Genomic DNA, 25468 nt, shown 5'->3' with positions numbered 1-25468 from the left:
TGACTGATTTTCTGTGTAATTCTATTTCCAGAAAATGTGAATAAATATTAATCTTATTGGAGTCAGAACAGTGTTTAACATTTCTTACCTTCTGCACTTCCACACTGGTTTACTCGGATGTGATCCAATTCTACTTATGAAGTGTAAGATGGAAAAAGAACGTACGATATTTCTATATTGTAACGATATGTCACTGACATTATACGCACGTTATAAATAGTTCACCTCTCATCGATAGATTCACTCGGTGGATCGAAGCTGTACCTCTAGAAGACCAAACCGCAGAGTCTGCAGTACATGCCCTCATTGCGACTTGGATTTCCAGATTTGGAATTCCAAAGAAGATAACATCTGACCAAGGTCGGCAATTTGACAGCCAACTCTTCAGATCCTCGAGCAAATACCTAGACTTCAAGGCGAACAGCACCACGGCTTACCATCCACAATCTAATGGTTTAATGGAACGACAACATCGAACCTTGAAAAACAGCCTAAAATCCCACCTGCAAACGTCAAATTCTTGGGCTGATATTCTACCTTTGATTTTTCTTGGAATTCGAACCGCCATTAAAGAGGATTTGTATTGTTCTTTCGCTAAACTTGTGTAGGGTTCACCAATCTGTTTGCCTGGAGAATTTTTCAGTTATGTCCCCATTGTTACGCATTCAGATTTTATACAAAAATTGCAAAGTCACATCCAAAACCTAAAACCAACTCCAACAACCAGCCATGGAAAAAAAATTTCGTGCACAAGGACTTAGCACATTGTTCACACGTATTCATCTATAATAACATAATTTCATCTTCTCTTCAATCACCCTATTTAGGATCATATTTGGTTAAAAACGTTTTGAGAAATTTTTCGATATGGAAGTTTCAGGTAAAATTAAAAGGATATCGATAGACTGAAAAACCATGTTTCAGTCTCAAAAATGAAATAACATCAAATCTCCAGACACGTGAAGCTGATAACTCTAAAATCTCACTTCCACTTCCTGGAGACAATGATTCTTCCAAAGATATTCATCCTAGAAACACAAAAGCTGGAAGAAAGGTGAGATTTCCTGCATACATGAAAGATTACGAGGTATAACGCTATCACTGAGAAGGGGGGTGGCGACATCATTTGCGTTAATGAAGCGCCATCTGTGAAACTCTTCGCATGCAATTTTCTTTTCGACAGAGTGGCAACACTAAGGCTTCAAGTAGAAAAAGAACAATGACCGATTTTCTGTCTGTGTAATTCTATTTCCAGAAAATGTAAATAAATATTAATCTTATTGGAGTCAGAATAGTGTTTCACATTTCTTACCTTCTGCCCTTTCACAGATACGAGTAGGATCTTTTTTTTTTTTTTTTTTTTTTTTTTTCTTCCTGGAGTGATTGTAACTTCTTTTGCGATTTATTTTGGCAATCGCAATTAGTGGGTTAAAATTTCATCCTGTTATCCAAAACGTCCACTGCCGTCAAATTTTGGGCTTCTTTCCGATGCAAATCCACGTAACCTCTGCTCATATCCCGATGTGCATGTACTTATTTGATACTCGCCTACTTTCAAAGTTCACGGCCATCTCAAATAACTGTTCAAGCGCATTCAGGTTTCAACAAAATCCTGAATTTGAGGCAACAACCTACGCAGGATTATTTGGATAATTTGCGCATGGGATTTTTTTTTTCTCATGCAATAGCTTTACGCTTTAAATTTTCCTAAACACAATCAGTTCTTCGACCTTAGTCTGATATCCACCTAACAATTCCGCTTCTAATTTCACCCTGTCTTTCACCACGGGCATGCTTTCATAAGGGCAGCATTAACCCTAAAAAAATTTACCAATGCATTTATATACCTCAGTGCCTGTTCTCGAAGTGCAGCTGTTGCTATGGTGACCTTCTGCATTTCTGCAATGGGGTAAAAAGAAAATGTGAATCCAATTGTCCCAGAAAAGTCATTGCCGAAATTCTGAGATCAAAAATAGCTACCGATTTCACTGGCGCTCACACCGTTATCTACGATGAACCCGAATCGTTCCATGGGGCACCACGTTATAAAGTTTCGATATCGGAAAACTGAAGAAATCCGCAACGCCCTCACCAGGATTCGAACTACGGATCTCTCGAATACGCGTCGAGCTTGCTTCCAGTTACACAACGAAAGCACGCGGAAAGGAGGGAGAAAATACCTTATAACTTTGTAACAAAAATTTAACAAATGAACTGAATTTCTTTGTAAATTTAATATATTTTTCTTGGCCCACGTTAAAAGAATAAGCAGACCTCTACAGACCAGCCTTAAACCACCACAAATACGAACATTTCTTCTCATTTCTCATCTTCTCTATAGCTACAATTTAAACTCAGACGCCCTACGTTTCTTCAAAAACCTTGCGTGAAATGAAAATAGCTTGCTCAACAGCTGACATGGAAGCTTTTTATTTACTGACACATTTTCTTACCTTTGTGATCATGTATTATTGCGGGGGAGTAGAAGCATTCGCTATGTAAATGATACTACACTCGCGTTCGAAAAGTAAAAATAATTAATACATTTTTATTATTTTCGTAAAAAGGTTACTACATAGAATTTAATAAAAATTATTATGGGCAGAGTTAAATAAGAGAGTGGTTTTTCTCATGCAACCTTGAAAATTCCAATCCACGATCGTGGTTCATTACAACAGGATTATCCAAAACTGACGGTGCAGGATGGCGTTGAAAATTACATAAAGAAAGGATATGATTAAAGATTGGTATGATCATCTATAACAAACACCAGGTATCGCAGAGAGTCATCATACTGTTAATGAGACAAGTAGTGAGTACCTGAACCAAAACTATTCTTAGCTCCTGGGTGGTTTTCGAAGGGAGATGACGAATCTCACTGTCCGTCTGCATCGCAGACACATTTAGTCAGGTTCAATGTCTGGATTCGTAAACTATCTGAGCTCTTTGTCGAACAGAGCTGTCGGCCATAAAAAGCAATCGATAGTCAGTAGCCCTTCTGAAAAGAAGGATACAGGTATCTTAAAAATTCTTCTCTAAACGTCTAAGCAGTAAAAGCCTCGATGACACACATGGGGTGGTGTATGATTATCAGCCACAATAACTGCCTAAACAAAGACATTGCTGCTGTTATAATTGTCTCTTTCCTTGATTTCGGAGGAATAATACTGAGTACATACTTCTCTGCAAATAAAGGTATGTCGAAAATCTGTGTCTAGGCTGAATCTAGACTCGTTACTGAAGAGAACTTGAGCCCACTGAAATTAATTCAAAGGCTGATGTTCTCTGCATTGCCCTAGACACATGCTTTTGGATGAGAAGGATCTTAAGTTCGTGTTATTTGGGAAACATTCTTTCTCATAAAGTCTTCCAAGAAAAATAACCACTGAAACTGAGATTCTAGATACAGCGGAGAGCTCATGGGAGAGCTGTGCGGCTGTAGCAGCGCTCTGGCGTCTTTGGCTAAAACTGCTGGATATCGATCTTCATTAAGCGTAGCGGCTCTCGAACACCCTAGATGTGGATCAGATCACTTAAAGGAATAGTTTTTCCGCAGACGACATTTAGCGTCACACTGAGCTTTCTGCCCCCTGAACTTGAGATTGTTCTGCCAATAATTATGAACCTCATCCAATCATGTCAAAGATGGTGGTTACTCATACTACCCACTATTTATGAAATTTTATAAAATGTTACAGCAAGCTCCCTAATTATAACCGAAGTGTACGAACGAAGTAAGAAAGGAATAACGAAGTTAGTGATGCAACACTAATAGTAAGTTTCTTATACAACGCTAATAGTAGGTTTCTTATACCTACTATTAGCGTTGCATCACTAACACGTCCGAGTACGATTTCAGCGTTACTGCTGGAATCGTGTTCAACAGTAGCGTAGCTGCAATCTTATTTGACCATATATAGTCTGTCCATCACGAGAAGAGACTTGACTATGCATCACGTGGTGTTGGACGACCCCCGACATCTTGCTCTAGGTAAACCGGGGCACACGTCGCATGATCTTCGTCGCATGATCTTCAACAATGGAATTTGGATTCCTTCATTCGCAATCTTGGATGAGCTTTCTGCTTCCGTACCTGCAGTGAAATGCCCTTCTTAACAGGCGAGATCAAGTCTCCTATCGTGATGGATGGATTATTCTTTCCAGTTTTGCTTCAATATTTTTTGAGAAATTCGGAAAACGTGTTTTCTCTCCTAATTTTGAACGCTAACGTATTTCTGAAGTCGGCTTAGTTGACTACAGTGAATTTATTTCTTCCGTTTAGAAAGTATTTTTTCTGTAAAAGTTGTTTTACATGCAAATGTAAAATATAAAGCTAAAAATCTACCTTGAAAATTTTATCTTTGTTACATCTACTTTTATGTTTTACATATTAATCTTCAGTCTAAAACTTTGCACCAGTAGTAAGAATGCGTTAAAGAGGAGTTCCTTTTAAATGAATGAAAAATCGTTTATAGTCCCTTCCTTTTTCTGTTTATATCACGCACATATATCATTACGAGTTAGTATACAAAGGACAAAAATTAGACAAAATGCTACCTTTTCTTTGCTTTCCCACCGGCGCACACATTCTTTATTTTATTGCATACGTGCCTCCTTTTAAAGGCACTAGTATAGTTATACCAGATAGCACATAGCTCTTTAAATCTGACGTTTCAAATATTAGCTATGAAATTATTTGATTTTTTTCCTTTCTTTAAACCATATTCAAAGGTAATTCTTATTAAATAAAAATTTATAAGAATGTCACTTAAATCGGTAAAAAACTGTGCAGTCAAATTATATTTTCTTTTATTTGGTTCTATAACAGGGCTATGTGGTTGCAACATCAAGGCAGTCCTGGATCTCGTATTGAGCATTGTGAACTCAGGAACTGGCAAATATTGGATAAATACGACTACAGACATTTCAATGTTCGCTTTTAATATCTTCTCCCATGTATTAAATTTATTTTATTGTAAATAAATATATGCTAATGGTGTCTCAGACTGCTTGTATACAAATCTCACTATTTTTTTATTTGTAGTTGCTTAATTATCCAGTAAAAAATTTCAGTGCTTAAAACAATCGGAAGCAATTATGCTGCTGAATAAAGAAAGGCATATGGGAAATTTGATTTCAAAGTCGTGTACGTTTATTTCTGTGGTATAAGTTCCAAACGCATTGTATGTTTGAAAATTTTGAAAGTAATTACAACTTTCCCCCCCCTCCCACGGTAGAAACTCTTCAGTGAGTTAGTTAGTTAGTTCTGAGCACTGGCCTCCAGCCCACCTAGCAGGCGAAACCTGCCATATGGCTAAGAGGGGACAGGCCAAGCCACAAAGGCATAACAAAAAAAAAAAAAAAAAAAAAAAAAAAAACGTAAACATTTCAAACACTCTCGGTGAAATAGTATATAAATGTGTCGTTTCCATTTCTGTGTTTTTTCCTATGTTTAAAATATTTATAAGTTTTACTTTCAATTAGTTATTATTATTCAAATCTTCTTTATATTATCAAAATTCATCTTAAATTTATAAGTTACCTCAATTATTTCTTTATTTCTGTTTTCAGTATGATTTTCTGCTTTGTTATATCTCGATACCAATATTCTTCTTATTCTCATTCACAGTTTGAACAATATATCTTGCAAATTTTCTAAACTATAATTACTAAATAAATCCTCAAACTTCGCAAATTTATATTTTTCTCTCACACTTCCAGTCAGGCAACAGTCCTCGACGAAATGCTTTGAATCGCCGAATTTATTACAAACTTTACATATATCATTTGCCCGGAGGTGGAACCTTTTTAAGTAAGCAGGGAACCTTCTATGTGCAGTGAGAATTTGATTGACATCTGCATCTCCTAAAATTCCCATTTTTTGTTAATTTTTAAACATTTTAGATAGTTTTTGTTTCTTTAAGAGAGATCCCATAAATTTTTCCAGTCTCTAATAAGCTTGTCATATATTATAGTACATGTCTTCTTTTTCGAATCTTGAATAAAAACCTTTACGGTCCCAACCCCCAGGGATGCTTCTTTCGCTAGAGCATCCGCTCTCTCATTCCCATAATGACCAGCGTGAGCTTTGATTCAATGTAAATTCAAATTATGCTTCTTTCGTAGTTCTAAATATATATGCTTAATTTCAGTAGCAATATTATCCTTTTGAAACGGGCGGGAGAGCGCCATAAGAGCAGATAAGGCATCTGAGTATAAATTCATGTAGCGCCCCACGGATAATTCTTGATCCAGGATAAAGCCATTTTAATTGCCAACAATTCTGCTTGATTAACTGAATTTCTTTTCTTGGTTTTAAAGTAAACGTTTTGTAATCAGTTTCAATACCGTGGAAAAATACAACAAAGGCACAGCCGATGTTCTCCGGAAACCCTGATCCATGTGTATAAATTTCAATTTTTCCAACTGAAATATAGTCTTTATCGTAGGATATACCGTAATATTCGCTAGGCTGGCTTGAAGTCAGATCATGTCCTAAAAAAGCCTCGCTGGTAATTGCTTTATCTTCATAAATTATTTTCTGTTTTATATTATATTTCAGACAAAATTTGTCATAAGTAAATTTAAACTGTAGTGAGAGAGGCGGTACACCAGCCAGTAAGCACGCAACTTCTGTCGGGACTGTTCTAAATGATCTTGTAATTGCAAGTGTCCAGGCCCTCTGCAATGAGTCTAATTTCTGCCTTGTCTTGACCAGCTCCCCTGCTCGATCACCCCATGCGCCAATACCATAAAGAATTTTCGGTATAATAACATTTTTGTAAATATCCCTCGGGGTAGAACTTTTATCAGAAAGAGTGATTGGAGTAAAAGTATTTTTATAATTAAAAATATTTTCTATCTTTCGTTGTATTGACTTAAAATGCTCTATAAAATTCAACTTATCATCAATCACTACACTCAGGTATTTAAAGGTATTCACAAATTTATTCTTCTTTGATCATATTTCAATCTGGAGGTTCTAACATTTCTCCCTCCCCGAAAGAAAAACATACCATTTGTTTTTTCAATATTAAATTCTATATTTTGCTCATTACTCCATTTCTTAAAAACATTTTCAAGCAGGTTAAAAGTAGCCTCTATTTTTCCGAGGGAGTCTCCTGTAATAGTTACCATAATGAAATCACCCTATATGTGGTCAGGTAGTAAATTTAGAACCCCGTTTTTCACGGGGGGGGGGCTGAAAAGGAGGGTATAGCCTTGCTCGTGGTCTTGAGAAAATGAGGGGGTCGTTTAAACATCTAACTTCTCTACATTCAGTTTTTATACAGAGGAAAATACAAATTGAATTCTTCAAAGGAATGCAATTTTGTTCAATGAAAATGTATTAGTGAACTATAAACTGTAACGCAAATAACATTTTTTTTTTTAAAGTAGGAGTAGAAAGACAGATATTTGTTACATAAATGAATTTGTAGTAAATATTGAATTTTTCATTTTGAATACTATGTTACATGTATGCTAAGTAGCTGAGTATCTGAGAAAATAGTCTTAACCTAAATGGCTTTCAACCTTTTCACGTCTAAAAGGACTGTTTTTCAATTACATTGTGGTCGCTGCTTTTTGGTTAATTTTCTAATGACATATAAACATTAAATTGTTTTTAATTTGAGACTTATGAATAAAATAACGCAAACTAGACTGCAGAAAATTCTTCAGAATGAAGTTAATACTGAAAAATACATTTATCCTATTATCCAATTTTATCCTACAACAAATCTTTTAAAAAGTGTGGAATTAGCAGTGCACTAGGTGGAAATAAGGATGACATTGTGTTTTAGAAAAGTGGCAAATCTAGTTACACTGACAACCTAAATTAAAATAACTATGATTTTAGCAACAGTGATGTCGAATTTCTGGTATTCTAAGAAACGCTGATGTATTTGCTAATTTTTTAATGGAACCGTTCCGTTTTCGTTGTATAAAGTGTTTTTTATCATTAAAATAGGTACTTAATTCTTTTTTAAGTACTTTTCCCAAGTTTTAACCTGATAAATCACTGCGCGTCTTACAGGCCAGGAAATTGAGGTATAGTATAAATCGCCGTTCATTTCGTATCAGTGCCGACGATTTCGATGAAAAAGGGTACCTTTTTAAAAACGAACTTCTTAACGAAGAAAAGCCGTTTTATGTACAGCATAATGTCTAAAAATACCGTCAAATTAAACAGTAATCTTGACTTTAATGCTTTTGTATGCATTTCTTGAATTGATTAATAAATGTAAATTTGTAATTTAAAAAAAAGTATAATATTTTATTTAGTTACATGTTAGTTATATGTGTTATTGCTTCGTTTCTGGTATAGACCGCCCCCCCCCCCCCTCCCAGAAAAAAGCGTTTTGCTCCTCGATCGCAAAAATTTCTCGATTTTCCATTACTTAACCAGTGGAATTTCCTAGTTTTCCCCCCAATAAAATTACACCTCTGCTACAACTGAGTAAAATATTTGCAGCTATCTACACATAAATTGAATGTTTATTTTAAAATATTTCCTAATTTTTATATCCCTTTTCTAGTTTATATGAAATTTCAAAATTTAACGATATCAGCTAATGAAATACTTGCAAGTAATATAATGGTTCTGCGAAATATATTCTTGATTCCAAACCCTTATTGCTAAGCATTAGCCCATCGCTCTTAGAATACATTATTGGTTCAAAGGGGCAATTTGCCCAGAAGGATTATTAATTTCATTTTGGCATTTTGCGTTGAAAACTATAAACGGCGAATCACTTTTCAAATTGTTGCCACCAAATATTATCGCCATGTATTATATATAAAGAAATTAAATAATGAAGATTCTGCATGAATGTATGTATGTTTTGATAAAACGACGGTATCTAGGGCCATCAAAATTTGAATAACATAATCTTCCATAGAATATCGGCGTGTGGAAGCCCTAATTTGAATGTAAAATTTGTTTTATTATCGATTTCATATTTTATAACACTTCAACGAATTTTTTATTAACAAACTCAGCGATTTCAAAGCGAGCAATGGCACCACTGTACGAAAAAAAAACATTTTTATCTCCAGCGCGCGATATATATTCCTGATATACTGATAATGAATGAGACCTAAAAACACTTTTCTTTTAAAATATAGTATCTCCCTTATGATCCCTGACACAGCCGTTTACTTTCCCCTTCCGTAATTAACGTCAGTCTCCTGCTCTTGACCGCGTTTGCAAAGCCACCAACATAATATCATCGGCATAACAGGTAATATTCGTATCAGGTACATTTTCTTGCAGTAATTTATTTGCTATGAGGCTCCAGAACAGGGGAGTACTACATGAACCCTGGGGACAGCCTTTTTTAATTTTATAATGAAGATTAATTGTATTAGAGTTGCCCATAAAAATTAGTTCTCTGTTCTCCTGATAACTTTTAATTATATCAAATAGATCTTTTGAGATGTCAATTTCTTTTAATATAGACAGTAGGGAGAACCAGCTAATATAGTCAAATGCCCCTCGGACATCGAAGGAAACCAGGACTACATGTTTACTTTGTCGCTTTTCTCTGACTTGTTTGATCACATTCTATAATGCTAATCAGTAGACATATTCTTTCGAAAACCATATTGATTTGAACTGATAATATTACTTTTCGTTAAAAAATGCTCAAATTTTTTTCGTGATGAGTTTATCCAGGATTTTTGCATGGGTCTTTAATAAGCAGATGGGTCTATGTCCACCTGTAAATTTAGGAACAAGAATCAATTTTCCAATTTTCCAAATATCAGGAAAAGTCGTTAAAACCATACATTTGTTGTAAAGTAATATATAAAAAGAGGTGAATTCCCCAAAAAGAATTTTAATTAAAGTAGTCCCGATTCCATCGAGTCCAGGGGCAGTGCCATCTCTGAGGCTAGAAATAACATCAAACATCTCTTCATAAGTAAACGCCCGCTCTACCTCCTTGTTGCCTTCCATAAAAATATTTCGATAATCAGGATAATTAGAACAATAATCCAGCCTCAGGGTGTCTTTAATCGGTGAGTACTCTTCAGTGAGTACCTGTTTTGAATTTAAAGACTACACACTTCTTCATATAGCTGGGCCTAAAAGCTTTGAACATGCCGGACCATGTTTCGCCGCCGGCGTTAGGCTTTTTGCCGTCTGGTGCAATCTTTAGGGCTCCAAAATTCTGCCTTAAAATTTTGCCGGCCTGTACAGGTCTCCATTAGTAACAATGTAGATATTAATTCCTAAGCAAGTCACCTTACATAATTAGTGTAGCTATTCTAAACAATGTGAAATGCGTATTGTAGTGTTACATTCGTTGTGTAAAGTATAATGAATGATATGAATGTTTGAATTAAGATTAACGCCTTAGGTGCTAACCATTCAGAAGTGTGCACTATGAATAAAGGACCATGGTCATAAGTTCAGTGCAAAGTAGCATGTACACTGCTCAAAAAAGAAAATGGAACAGTGTTATATCTCCCGTTCTACTTGGCCGATTGACGAAATTCAAACTGCGTTTTTCATGCCTCGAAAGCACGACTTAGAATATATATTAGATTTATGTATAGCACTATTCTAACATAGGTATTTTGACACAAAATCGGACTTTTTCTGAAATAACATACCAATTTTTTTTCCATATTTCGATTCTACGACTCAAATTATGCCAGAATGCCAAGTTTTGTAAAAATCGTACGAGTAATTTTTAAAATATTAGCTCTAAAAATTTTAGCTCCTCAATGCTAATTGAATTTGACAAATATTTATAATATCTCTTTTTTTTTTACTAAACCTTTTTGATTTTTCCTTTCATATTTCGAAATTTAGGTTCATTCCAAATAAAATTTACCCATTTTTTGTGTTTTATTTTTTAAATTTCTATTTTTAAATTTTTTTTCTTTTTATAAATTTTTCGAAAAAAATTTTGAATTATAAGCTATAAAATTTTTAGCGTCATCTTAAAGTAGGTGTATTTCTAAGCATACCTGCAGAAAATTAGACTTTTTTATTCGCAATTTTATAAGATATACACGAATTTGCATATTTTCGCGTTTTGAAATTTGTCATCTTTTTTTGAGCGATAATAACGCCAAATGTGGTTTATGGATTTTTGTTAGAGTGAATTGGCACAGTTGTTTTTAACCTTAAATTTCAAATAAAATTTTACGGAGAATTAATTATATATGAATTTTCCCCCCTCAATGATGCGTAATAAATATTTATTAATACTATATGAAAAGCTATTTTTTTAAATTATAGATGATATTATTCAAATTTTTAACTATTTTTTTTTTAATTTCTCTCTATCTTCCTTTTTTTTTAAAAAAAATAAGAGTACATTTTTGTAAGAGTAAATTTTTACCTTCGGCGTTTTATCGTCTGCTACTTTACTTCGTTTAAATCGAATTGTCTAAAACTGAGAATTTTCGTTTCATATTTATTTGAATTTTATGTCATTAACTGCATAATTTATTTATAAACAAACTGTTGCTTTTGAAGTGGCAGAAAGAGCGGCTGATGCTATCATCCATATTTTTAAAGCACAGTATATTTTTATAGAAACATAAGATTTAGAATAATCATTTTTATAAAAGTCAAATTATGATATAAACATACAACTCTCTAGAGACCGAATTAATGGAAGTTCAATAGTTATGTAGAAATGATGTGCAGCTAATTAATGGCTGAATAAGTCAGCAGTTTCTATGGACAAGTAAGAATAATTATATAAACTACACTCAACATTCTGGATTCAATTAACAACCAGGGTACGATGTTTATTAAATGAATTTAAGAAGTTTTTAAACACAAAAAATCCACTCATTTTTTATCCTAAAATGTATTTTTATGCATAGCGTATTTTCATTATATCCTTAAAATTCTAATTTAGAATGTAATTGTCAAGAACTAAATTCTAATCATCAGTAATATAATAAGTAATTATTACGGTTATTAATAAATCCTTCTTATAAATTAACTGCAAATATTTCAAAAAACTTTCCGTCTCAATGCAAATATTTTTCTATGCAAATATTTCTAATTTTATATTAATCAAGATTGCACACGATATTATTTATTTACACTTCAATTCTTACCGTCAGCTCTAGTAGAAGTTACAAATCAATTATATTTAATTAAGGAATTACCATCCAAATTTAGAAACAGCGTACCGTAACAGCAATTCAATTATTGGCGCTGTATCTTTCATGTTACTCCCGACTGGCAAGCTATATGATTTTTAATGAGTATTCGGGTTTTGCTGGTAACTTAACTTGGAAATCGCGCTTAAACTAGGTTAGTTGGTTATTTCAACATAGAAAGAACATGGGAGCTATTTGGTTAAGATGCTTTTATAACCTTTGTAAAGAGAACCTAAAAATCTACGAAAACCAACCTTGCAGCCTGGGTTAGACTTCGCAACAAACAATTAGTATTTAACAATCTTCAAATGCTAGGCAACTGGTGAGGCTCCAATTAAATCTCCAATTTATTATTTTATTTGTAAATATTTAAAATATTGTTGTATTCTTAGACACAAAAAGCAGAATTTAAGTTTTGTTAACTCGTTAGTAAACTACCAAGCCGTAGTGAAAATGAATATTCAATTTCTTTTACAATAATTGTATTCACTTAATATTCTTGGAATATGAGCTAAAGAAGGAACGTTCTCGGAAGATTAAAGAAGTGTTTAAATCCAGAGTTATTAGGTTTGTCTTACAAGCTCAGGATCAAAACGATTCCGCAATTGCCCGAGTAGTTGACTTGTAAATGGCTGTGAATTAAACAGATGATTTTTAATCTTACGTTATTCAGTCAGAAAACGTATTCCAAATGTTTTTAATTGCATGACAATGCATCTTTTCATTATTCAATAACCAATCGGAGAACCGCTTGTATTCCGAAAATAAGTATGTGTACTCAATCGTCCTGCATGTTCTTCAAATTTGTCTTCTTGTGATTTTTTTCTTTCCCAAAAACTAAAGTTGCCTCTCAAAGGAAAGTTTTTTGACATTGAAAAGACAAAAAGAGTATGACATCTACTTTTAGAGGCATGTCAAAAACAGATCTCTACAAGCCTTCTCTTCCATTACATGTTGTGCATTCAGAAAAAAAGTTGCATCAGCGTAAATTCTATAATCTATTTTTATTACATTCTGATTACTTTATTAACATACAGTGAATATATACTAAACCTTTTACTTCAGCTTCTGTAATTCGGAATTTTTGACGGAATTGTTGTCGGAACTAGGACTTAGAAGATAAGTCAAACTGAATATTTCGGATAATCCAATAAATTCAAGGTCGAAGTTTCAATATTTTATTTTTGCAGGGAGGGGATTTTTTTTTTTTTTTTTTCCAGTTTTGGTCCATTATCCTAAGTGTATTTGTTTCGATTCTTTATTTTTTCCGTAAAAGCGAAAATCTTACGCATGGCATACATATAACGCATAGCTTCAAATTAAAATTTAATAATATACAGGGTGGTTATAATTAAAGTTCCACTTTGAAACGGTTATAAAATGAAAACTACTGGATCAAATGTTATCAAACTTGGTAACCGTGTAAAGGAAGTCATGGGAATTTATTTTCCGCGAAAAAAAGAAAGTTCGAAATCTTTCCAGCAGGGGGGAAATGGCGCTGTATGCAATATTGTTAAACGAAATATGGGTCGGAATCTAATTTGACCTTTTGTTACAAGGTTTAATATGTTGTATACCCTTAAGAAACTTTGAAGTAAACAAATTACCATTTACAGGCATTAAATTCGATAAAAGTCGAGTGCGCCATCCATGTAAGGGAGAAATTCGTCCGTGAAAACCACGAATTAGCGATTAGAAAATGTGAGATTGCAAATCACTCGCACAAGTGTGTACAATCTGGAAATCGTTTTCTTACATATCGCTAATTTCTAATTTTTGAAGGCTGAATTCGGCCCTAACACATGAAGATACTGATTCAAAACGCTTTTAATCGATTTGGGCCAAAAAAATCCCTCATGTTATCTACCTAGTTCCATTGCATCCTCCTACTACATTCGATTGCATAGCAGTCATTCCACACCGTTTGGTGTCGAATGACAGCTAGTTTCATAACTGAACCATTTTTCTCTGAAGAGCAGTCGACAGCTTGACCACTGTGATTGCAGCTCGCTTACAGTCAAAGTTAAATTGTTTCGTGATACATGAACTGCAGTAACGTGGCATTTTAGATACTATGATTTTTATGCAGGGCTGGCCCCCACCTCACATGTGTCGCACAGTTACTTAGGCAACATTTCACGAATGAACGACTTCTAAGCCGACACTTCGCCCCTTCCCACCAGACCTCAACTTCTGTGACTTTTGGCTATGGCATTATCTCAAAAGCTCTGTTTATGGTGATAATCTAAACAATTTGGCAGAAATCAAAAATGTCATAAACCGACATGTCCGTAACATTCCTCCTGATATGCTAAGAGCTGCTGTTGAGAATGCAGTAACAGGATTTAACTAGCTTTCGGAAAATGCTGGATGCTACATTGAACATGCTTTGTAACACGTTTGAGTTTTTGAACTTTTTTTTTTTTTTTTTTTTTTTCCCGGCAGAAAATAAATTCCCATATAACCTCCTTTACACGATTCCCAAGTTTGATAACATTTGGTCAGGGAGTTTTTCTTTTATGACCATTTCAAAGTGGAACTTTAATTATAACCACCATGTAAATTAAACTTTAAATGTTTGACAGTTTGGTTCAAGTCCCAGCTTTTTTTAAAAAAAATATATAAGTATAAATTTTTATATTAATCTTCTTAAAAAGAATGTTTTAAGAAGCTAATTTTTCTCTCGTGTTATAGATTGTATAAAAAAATGAGCTTTAATATGATTTAGATTGTTTCAGCCGATATAAGAATCGGGTTACTCGGTGGTACAGAATAAACACTGTTGGACTGTTTTATTTCTTTGTCATTTAGCAAAAAATCTTTTAATTAAAATATTTATCCTTTGGACTTTGCTCTATACTTCGTTTATAGTTAAAATGTCTAGAAAATGAAAAGCTGTCTTCAACTGAAACGCAGTTGATGCAATTAATATTTTAAAAAATTTGACAAGAATGCAAAATTTATGGAAGTCTAGCAATCGAAAAATCTTAATTTTTCTGGTGTGAGCACTGAAAATAACTGTAGAAGGAAAGAAGAAAATTAGGGAGAAAAGTAAGCAAAAATTTAAAGGGAAATTTGGCTGTCAGGTATACCAAGATGTTTCAAAAAGTTGAACGCTTTTGAATATACTTTCAGGATACTTTAAAGAATTTGGGTGTTCAAACAGAAAACACTTGGACGTGTACACCAGTAAATACCATCAATTCAGCTTGTGTTAACAGAAAAGACAAAAACGATATCATTGCAGATTAAAGTGAAGAGCGACTGGTTTTAGACCGGTAGTTCGGTCCAAGGTTCGAATCCCGTGAACGGGCTGGCGGCATGGGCGTTTTGGTGGTTTTCCCCCTGTGTAACGTGTATACGAACCAGTTTCCCTTAGAAAGTCCTCCACGAAGGCATCCCTTCCCTTAGGCAGATAGCCCTAGTGTGTTTTGCCATAATTAAATAAACCAAAACCTCTTGATGAAACCAGCCTTTCCCTTCATCTCATACCTTCAAAATGCTGACCTCTAAAGATTGATAAAGTCTCTGACTTAAATACTTATGAAATGGATTGAATTGGATTATTAAATTACGGCAAAACAGAGCTATCTGCATAAAAGGAAGGATGCCTTCGTGAAGAACTTTCTAAGGGAAACCAGCTGGCAGACACGTTGCACATGAGAAAATCCACGAAAACGCACATGCAAACAGCCCGTTTACCGGGATTCGAACCCCGGAGTGAACTACCAGTGTTCAGCGACTTTACCGCTCGGCCGTTTGTGGGCCTTTATGAAATGGAAGGCGATAACTTTATTTAAAATGATTGTCAGAAATACCAAGATGTTTCGAAAAGTTGGATGCTTTTTAATATACTTGCCGAATGCCTAAAGAAAAAAAAAAGCAAGAATAAAGCAGAATGCCTGAAGAAAAACTATTTAAAGTAGTGTATGCAAGTCATCCTAAGTTAAAATAACGGTTATACATCTCTCTAAATTATATGTCTTTTCTGAACGGAACACTAAAAGGCGCGTTAACTGTGCTTTACTGTATTTTTTCATTTAATATATGCGGTTTTTAAATGCTTCGTAGTCTGGGTCAGAAAAGTAGTCTTCCGAAAAAAACGCAATTCAAATAAATAAAATAAAATTCCGGAAAATCATTATTAATAAATATATTTAAAATGCTCAGTTCGAATGAATAAATAGAAAATTTTAAAATAATTATCTGAAGAGACAATGGAACACTAAAAGTTAAGATAAAAGTTTAAAAAATTAAAAATTACCTAAAATAGTAACTATGACTAAAAATATAGTATAAAGAAAACTATTTGGGAAAAAAAAAATAAATATACGATGCACCTTTGATTTAAGCTACGCACTTCGAATGAGTAAATAGAAATTTTTAAAACAGTTATTCGAAAGAAATTATGCAACGTAAACAATTAAAATGAAATTCGAAAAAGAAAAAAAAAATTGCTTAAAATTAATAACAATTATAATTAAAAATATAATATAAAGAACATTATTTGAAAGAAGGAACGATTGAGTCTTTTTTTCCTCTCACGCACTATGTATAACTGAAAATGAAAATCGGTTGCCACATATTAAGGAGTTCACCAAGTGAACTAATTTTGGCGCAAATTAAATAAAAAGCGCTAACATAAATTGTTGAATTTGTCCGTAAATTTTGCACCAAATTTTGCAAAATTTAATATTTAGGCATAATTTGAGTCGTAGAATTGAAATATGTAAAAAAATTGGTATGTTATTTCAGAAAAAGTCGATTTTGTGTCAAAATACCTATGTTAGAATAGTGCTATATATAAATCTAATATATATCCTAAGTCGCGCTTTCGAGACGTGTAGAACGCAATTTGAATTTCGTGAATCGGTCTAGTAGAACGGGAGATATAAAACTGTCCCCCCCTTTTTTTTTGAGCAGTGTACCATGTATTACGATGTGTCATACTCGAAGCAAGTAAAACTGTTGAACTCTTAAACTCTAGTACAGCTGTGCGCAGATTTAAAATTAATGCATGGCACTATGTAATTCTTGTGTATTCGTGTCGCCTATGAATTACTATAAATGCTGATACGGTGCGGCCAATGCATATTTGTTCGAGTGATTAGCTTTGCATGCTCATATAGTAGAATAGTAAAGGATAGTTGCAGGGTTCGGAAAACACCCGAGTAGTCTTAGAAAGCCATCCGGGTGTCCAGCCCTTCTGTCACCTGTCAGCTGGCCTCTACGGGTCGCACGGTTTGCATCGGCTCTGTCAGTACACTCACCCCCCCCCCCACACACACACAACGAAAGAAAAAATTTGATAATTTTTCAAACGGACTTTATGAAAAATTTAGTTGAGCCCTACATTCAGATCCTGTTTAGACCCTTGATACGAAATCTCATTTTACCTTGGTGACTATTTTCTATTGTTCCAGTTGCAACTGAAGCTGTAAAAAACCTGAAAAAGGAAGATAGTCTTGTAGTATTTATGTACAATAGCATATTTCGTTTCATTACGACACATTCATTTTATCACAACTAATTACGAAAAAATCCTCCCTAATTACGGCCATTGTGTTTGTGCTAAAATCATCGAAGTGTATATGTTATGTTAACCGCATGCAACTATCCCTGTATAAAAATTGTCACGTTTCTGCTCACGAATTCACGATTCTATTTTTTATATAAAAACAAAACATTTAATGAAGAGCTTATGTACATTATTTAAAGCACAATATATACATATAATATAAATTTTCCCATCATAGGCGAAGATTAGTTTATCAAGAATAATTATTATAATTGTTCATTACCGCTATGCGGCCAAGAACAGATCATTTCAAGGCGTCGCCCTCAAGCTTAACTAAAAAAGTATTACATTCCTTCTCTGCCGCCAGTCACGTGACCTAGTCGGCGACAGACGATAAAAAATAAAAGAAAAACTGAATCCATCGGAGGGAAAAAGAAATAATTTCAACAAACTCCCCCCCCCGATGAACAATAGGTTCATCATAAATTTAACTAACTATTACAATATTACTATAACAATAAGAAACAAATAAAAATTACTTACATATACAAGTCACATTATATCAATAATTTCTTAACACCAAGAAAATTTTTTCTGAAACTATAGAAAAAAACAAAACATTTAAATTTACATTTCTCAAGATCACCACAAATCATTAAACCAAGGAAAATAATAATGAATAAATGAAAACATTATGAAAAAGAACATTTTTTTTTTCTATCATCAGTTTATCAGTCATTCAGTCCAAATGTTTTTTTTGACCAGTCACTGATTATTGCAATTACTGATATCATCAATTTCTAAATTGTACAATAGCTGCACTGGACGTTTGATTACCGAATTACCAGTTTTCACTTCACACAATCTGATCATTCCATCTCTACCAATAAAGGTTTTGGTTATTCTTCCTAATTTCCACCAGCTTCTAGGTAAATTTTCATCATGAACAAGTACTATATCATTTACGTTGAATGCAGATGGTTTCTTCTGACCGGTATAATGAGCAGATCTCAAGCACAGGAGATATTCTTTTTTCCATCTGTTCCAAAAGTGATTTATTAGATTTTCTCGTGTACGGAAACGTTTTAACATTACTTCTCTGGAACCTGGTAAATTCAAGTCATTCCTCCTTACAGCTGGCAAACTCAAGAGTCGTTTACCAATCAACAGGTGGGCTGGAGTAAGTGCGGAGGGCTCTTCAAGATCAGAAAAGACGTATGTTAATGGATGCGAGTTTATCATCGCTTCTATTTCAAGCAAAAGCGTTTCTAATTCACTTTGAGTCAAAGACGATTTCCCAATGTTCTTTCTTAAACTAGTTTTTACACTGCGAACTAAATGTTCATAAAAACCGCCCCACCAGGCAGCACGTTCCACAATGTATTTCCATGTGATTCCATGCGAAGCATAAAAATTTTTAACTTCAGGGTGGTTAATCACTTTCCATATTTTCTTTAATTCAAGTTCGGCTCTTTTAAATGTTCTAGCATTGTCCGAGTACACAGTGGAACACAAACCTCTTCGGGATACGAACCTGCGGAACGCAAGTAAAAATTCTTCAGTGCTCATGCCTTTTACGAGCTCAAGGTGAATAGCTCTTGTAGTAGCGCAAATAAACAATAAAATGTAGTATTTGTTGTCATTTTCTTTTACATACAAAGGACCTGCAAAATCGAGTCCACAAATTGCGAAAGGTGGAGATTCATTAACTCTATCCTCTGGAAAAGGTGCAGTGATTTGTTGTCCAGGACGTACATTATATTTTTTGCATATTAAGCATTTACTCAGGATTGATTTGACGTATTGTTTTCCTCTTAAGAGCCAGAATTTTTCACGTATATGCACTAGAGTATCCGATACACCCGCATGATAAACCTTTTCATGAGCATCTCGTACTACTAATTCACCAGCGGCCGAGCGGTAAAGTCGCTGAACACTGGTAGTTCGGTCCGAGGTTCGAATCCCGCGAACGGGCTGGCTGCATGGGCGTTTTCGTGGTTTTCCCCATGTGTAACGTGTATACGAGCCAGTTTCCCTTAGAAAGTCCTCCACGAAAGGTATCCCTCCCTTTAGGCAGATAGCCCTAGTGTGCTTTGCCATAATTAAATACACCGTACTACTAATTCACTTAATTTATGTTTTGAAGGGATTACTATTGGATGTTTGTTGTTAAATAGTAGGTTTGACTTTTGTAACCGACCTCGTACCAAAAGTAGACCTTCATCTGATATGGGATTTAATTCGAACAATTTTGAATCTTTTGGAATATGCTTGCTTTCTCTTAGAGACTCTATAACTTCAGGAAAACTATCTTCTTGAGCTTGTTTTAACCAAAAGGTTTCAGATTTACTGATTTCTTCTGCTGAAATTTCCGCAAAATTTCTATTTTCCCTTTTTACTTTTAAATTTGATATAAATTTGAAAATCCAAGCAGTCACACGATAAAGTGTTTTCAAGGAACTAAATTTTGTCAAATTCATGAGTAGAACATTTTCAGTTTTATCTGTTTTGATCAAACACGCTAGGATAGCTTCCGAGTTTCGAGATTCTTCTGATACATCATGTAATTTTGACGTCGATAGTTTGGGTTTTGGCCATTGACTTTCAGGTAACGAAAGAAATGCAGGGCCATGCCACCATTTCGAAGAATTTATCAGTTCTTTTGCAGAACAACCCTTTGTTATTAGATCTGTAGGGTTGAGTTTTCCTTCGCAATGTCTCCATGAACAAGGATCTGAAATTTCATGTATTTCTGAAATTCTATTAGCAATGAAAGGTTTCCATCTTTTAGCTGTACCTTTAATCCAATGTAGAACTATTTCCGAATCTGACCATAAAATGACATTTGAAATATGTAGAATATTTTTCAGGTAGTTGGCAACCCTAGCACCCACCAGTGCTCCCATCAATTCAAGGCGGGGAAGCGTTAATTTCTTTAATGGTGCAACACGTGATTTTGCCAAAACAAATGTAGTTTCAAATTTATCTTCATCAGTTCTGTATCTCAAGTATGCGACTGAGCCATACGCATTCGGATTAGCGTCACTAAAAATGTGTAACTGAACAGTGTCCCTGTCTAAATTTGGTACATGAAAATAATATCTGGGAATTTTCAACATTTTAAGTTCTTTTATTTCAGAGAACCATATTTTCCAGTCATTTTCGAGTTCTCCAGAAAAGATCTCATCCCAAGGTACCCCTTGAAGCCATAGCTGTTGCAATAAACATTTAATTCGAATTACAAAGGGTGCGATAAATCCAGATGGGTCAAAAATTTTGGCTGCTATTTTTAATACATTACGTTTGGTACATTCAGTGTTTATAGAGGACAGTAAGGGTGTTAATTCTAGTCCTAAGACATCTTCATCATTGTTCCATATTAAACCTAGTACTTTTAAGGATGTACATGGAGTGTCACTATTGAGAGAGATTAACTTTTCCTCAAGCCATTTCTGCTTAAGCTCTAGGGAATTGGTTTCGAATTTTCTTAGATTTAGACCTCCTTCAGCAAAAATTTTAACAGATTCATTTGATAGATTAAGCGCTTCTTCAACAGTTGTCGCTCCAGAAAATAGGTCATCCACGTAAAGATTTGAGTTAAGCATTTCAAAAGTCTTAAAGTTAGAATTCTTGTATTTATCAATGTGATGTTTTATTGTGCAGGCAAGGATGAAAGGACTACAAGTTACACCAAAGGTTGCTCTTGTCATTTTGTAAGAAATTACACTCTCTTTTCTATCAAGGTTTTTAAAATAAAGAAATCTCAGATAATCTCTGTCTTCTTCTGCGATTGATATTTGAAGGAATGCCTTTTCGATATCTGCCGAAAAGGCGATCCTATTTTCGCGGAATTTCAAAATAACGTCCAAAACATTTGGATTTAGATTTGGCCCTGGGTGAAGACAATCATTGAGAGAAAGAGCATCATTTGATTTTGAAGAAGCATCGTAAACGATGCGTACCTTTGTTGTTGTTTTGTCGTCTCTAATTACAGGATGGTGAGGCATATAATAAGAATTAAGTGTCGAGCTGTTTTCAGGGCATACTTCTACAATTCCTAAATGTTCTTGTTCCCTGAGAATATTGTTGTATTCTTCAAATAACATTTCATTACACTTAAATTTATTTTCTAGACTAGCAAATCTTCTTTTAGCCACTTCAAGATTATTTCTCAATAAATCGCGAGATTTGCTCCATAGTAACCTTGCCTCATAACGACCATTTTTAAATTTCAAATTATTTTGAAAGTCATTTATGATTTCTAAATCACTAGAATTCTTTTCGTTATTCTCAATAATACCCATGATTTCTAAATCCCAAAATTTCTTCAGTTCATCATTTTCACTCTCAACTGATACACTACAACAATTTATTCTTCTATCTTTTGATTCTATCTGCCCCTGAATAGTACGTCCGAAAATAGTTTCTGCAATGTATAAACGCTTCCCAATTTTTCCCACAATACCTAATTGAATTTGCCATAAAAAGTCTGACCCTAGTAAAATAGTTATTTCCCGTTCATGCCCTGTATCAGCAGGATTAAATCCTCTCATTTTCAAGCGTTGAATCAAACCTTTCTCTGGAATTTTGACTGTGGCGCCAGTTATTTTTTCAACTACCAAGGCTTCAATATTTATGGTATTGCTTGGTTGCGAAACATTTTGTAATTCAAGAGAAACTACGTCAAATGATGATTCTTGTGGTTTTCATCCGCCAAATGAATATACTAATAAATTTTCTTTTCTTATAGCTTTAAATTCAGTTTTCTTACTAAATTTTCTTTTACAAAGCATTTTTCTGAACCACTATCACACAAAACCCTTGCATGGATTCTGTTTTCACCACCAGAGACACATACAATATAAGTTTGGAGTAATGTAGAAATAGTTTTATTTTTCTGTTCAGAAACACAAGATACTAAGGTTGTGGATTTATCTGCGTTAATATTTTCAGGACTTTCATGTTTTTCTGGTTTATTACAGAACAGCTCATTGTGAAATTTATTACCACATTTCGAACATGGGGTTAATTTACTTTTACAGTTAGAAGACAGGTGTGATTTTAAGTAACACTTGTAACAGCGTCCTCCCTTCTTCAATTTAAAACGTTTCTCTTGGTCTGTATACCTTTTACAACCCAAGCTTGTATGATCCGAAGAGTCACAAAATACACAAAATATTTTTATAGAAGTGTTCAAGGCAGCAGTCGAAGGAACACTTTTCTTAGAAGAAAAGTTCTGATTATATTTTTGTTTGGAATTAAAATTAGTGTAAGTGTCATGTATTTTATTACTAGAAGAATTATTTACTAATATTGTGGCCTCACGGGCACGTAAATCTTCTCTTATAAACTCCAATAGGTCATTGACCTTATACTCATTTTCTGTATTATTTTTCTTATGAAATTCTAGAACCATGTTTTCTGGTAACAATTTTAACAGTATAGGCAAAAGTAGATGCCCGTATGAACCTGTTGTTACCCCCATTGACTTGAGATTTCTGATATGTATTTCACATTTATCATACAGATTTCGAAGTCCCCTTATATTATTTGATGATTTTACTGGCTCTAAGTTCAAAATTTTATTTATATGACAGTTTATGATTGTATCCCGCCTACCATATCTTTCGTTTAATAATTTTAGGCATTCATCATAATTTTCATTAGTGAGATCAAACCCTGATACAACATTATATGCAGTACCTGTCAAAAGAGATTTCAGGTATTGAAATTTACTTATTTTTGATAACGAGTCATTGTTATCCACAGCATTCTTGAAACAGTTAATAAATTCTAAATAAGTACTGGGATCACCTGAGAACCTTTCAATATTTATTTTTGGCAACTTAACTGCCGGAACAAATTTACCTTCGATTACAAGAGTTACAGGTACATTTTGAACTACGTTAACTTCGGTATCTGCTTTACATTTTCTTAACCTATTCTTAATTTTGGATTTCATACTCAAAATTTTATGAGAGTATTCTTCAACGATTTTAATTTTTTTTCATATTCAGCTTTATCTTCAATCAATTTATCTATCTCTTTATCAATTTCATTTAAAGAATTTTCTTTTTCTGACAAAATATCCTGACACTCTAACAAGGAATCTGTGTCAGTTCTTTCAATCGCTGCTACCAGCAAATCTTCTGCTTTATTTATTTGTTTAGTGATTGCAGATCTGATAGCAGCTCTTTTCGACTTTAATTTGTCTATATTTTCCATATTTCAAGTAATGGAATATAACCTTATAAAATTCAACAAATAATTGTAACAAAAATTAAAGTACAGTACTTCCTTTAAAAACAATATATTTATAGTCCACAAATTTCCTTCGATTAAGATAAATTATTTTTTCGAGCATCAATGAAGTATTATTCTTTCAAGTAATATTTCAATAAAACAACATAAATATTCAATACTTTTATTTAACTCAATCATTATTTTTCAAGGTTGAATACTTCAAGAATGAAAGAAAATGGCTTACCTGATATTTTCAGGTATCCTTCCATTATTCCAGCATAGAACTATATTCAACTATATTCAGTTTCTATTTCACAGTATCTAAAGGTCCGGGAATTTCGGCACCAAAAGACATGTATAAAAATTGTCACGTTTCTGCTCACGAATTCACGATTCTATTTTTTTATATAAAAACAAAACATTTAATGAAGAGCTTATGTACATTATTTAAAGCACAATATATACATATAATATAAATTTTCCCATCATAGGCCAAGATTAGTTTATCAAGAACAATTATTATAATTGTTCATTACCGCTATGCGGCCAAGAACAGATCATTTCAAGGCGTCGCCCTCAAGCTTAACTAAAAAAGTATTACATTCCTTCTCTGCCGCCAGTCACGTGACCTAGTCGGCGACAGACGATAAAAAATAAAAGAAAAACTGAATCCATCGGAGGGAAAAAGAAATAATTTCAACAATCCCTAAACCACACTGCACAGCATATTAGCAGTGATCGAATACACCCTATCTCTACAAACTCATTACTATTAAAATCTCAGTTTATAGAATGTCAAAGTAAGAACGTTCCTCTTATATTTGAGCATACAATTTAATTTAAAAACATGAACTCTGAAATCTTTCCAGAATTACAGGAGATCACTAGAGTAAAATTCATTCAAGCCATTTGCACTTCCTTGTATTTTTTCTAAAATACGCGTGTGTTACATCACCTTAATTTTTGAATAACATTTCAATTTGAAATAGTACAAGAAAGTTTTTTTTAATTTTTTTTCCCGTAGGGGGGGATTACGTCCATTGCTTCTTATCTGGCCCTAATTATTTCTAAAAACGTGAAAGCATACGTCTTACTTCGTCAATTTTCTGGAATTTAATCATATTTTGCTTTATGATCATTAATATCCCTGATAAAATGCAACTAACTATTCATTTTAATTGCTATTAATACATTGTAACGTTGCGCGCCTCCAACTTGCACGCAACCAAGAGGTGACTGTGAAAACTGGATAAAATACAGAATCTTGTGAAGGGTTTAAGTCCCTTTTTATTCAACGTAATAAATTACAATTGCGTGCTCTTGACGCTCACAGACTGCGCCTACTTGGCGGTCAAATAAAAATAATAACCTGAAAAGAAACTAAAGACAAGATTCTAACTACGAGGCTCTCTAAAATAACTAACTCACCGCGTTTTACAATATCGCTGCTAATTCAGCAGACTTGAAGCTCACTTGAACGATTATCACTACTTCCCGCCAAGCACATAGGCCGAAACGCGGGGTTCTTCAATTTCTCGCAAACTACCTCCGCGCTCGTGAAGTAAGAATATCACA

At 33.9% G+C, this 25468-nt stretch overlaps 2 protein-coding genes across 3 annotated transcripts in view; one reads left to right on the top strand and one right to left on the bottom strand.

Moving 5' to 3' along the window:
* The window catches only part of LOC118194525 (acylphosphatase-2-like), a 33643-nt gene extending 28644 nt beyond the window's left edge, over positions 1 to 4999 (top strand). For both annotated transcript variants that reach the window (XM_035365666.2, XM_035365665.2), the window contains one exon: positions 4829 to 4999. In XM_035365666.2, the coding sequence (XP_035221557.1) occupies positions 4829 to 4943 (115 nt within the window). In that variant the 3' untranslated portion in view covers positions 4944 to 4999. The remainder of the gene's footprint in view (positions 1 to 4828) is intronic.
* Ssadh (succinic semialdehyde dehydrogenase) overlaps positions 1 to 25468 on the bottom strand; it is a 275075-nt gene that overhangs the window by 226549 nt on the left and 23058 nt on the right. The window lies entirely within an intron of this gene.

Source organism: Stegodyphus dumicola, chromosome X1, assembly GCF_044657685.1.
Source record: "Stegodyphus dumicola isolate Sdum_Otavi_A_Nest chromosome X1, ASM4465768v1".
NCBI classification, from domain to species: domain Eukaryota; kingdom Metazoa; phylum Arthropoda; class Arachnida; order Araneae; family Eresidae; genus Stegodyphus; species Stegodyphus dumicola.
The sequence above is the reverse complement of the archived record's forward strand: the minus strand, read 5'-3'. Positions and strand labels throughout refer to the sequence as shown.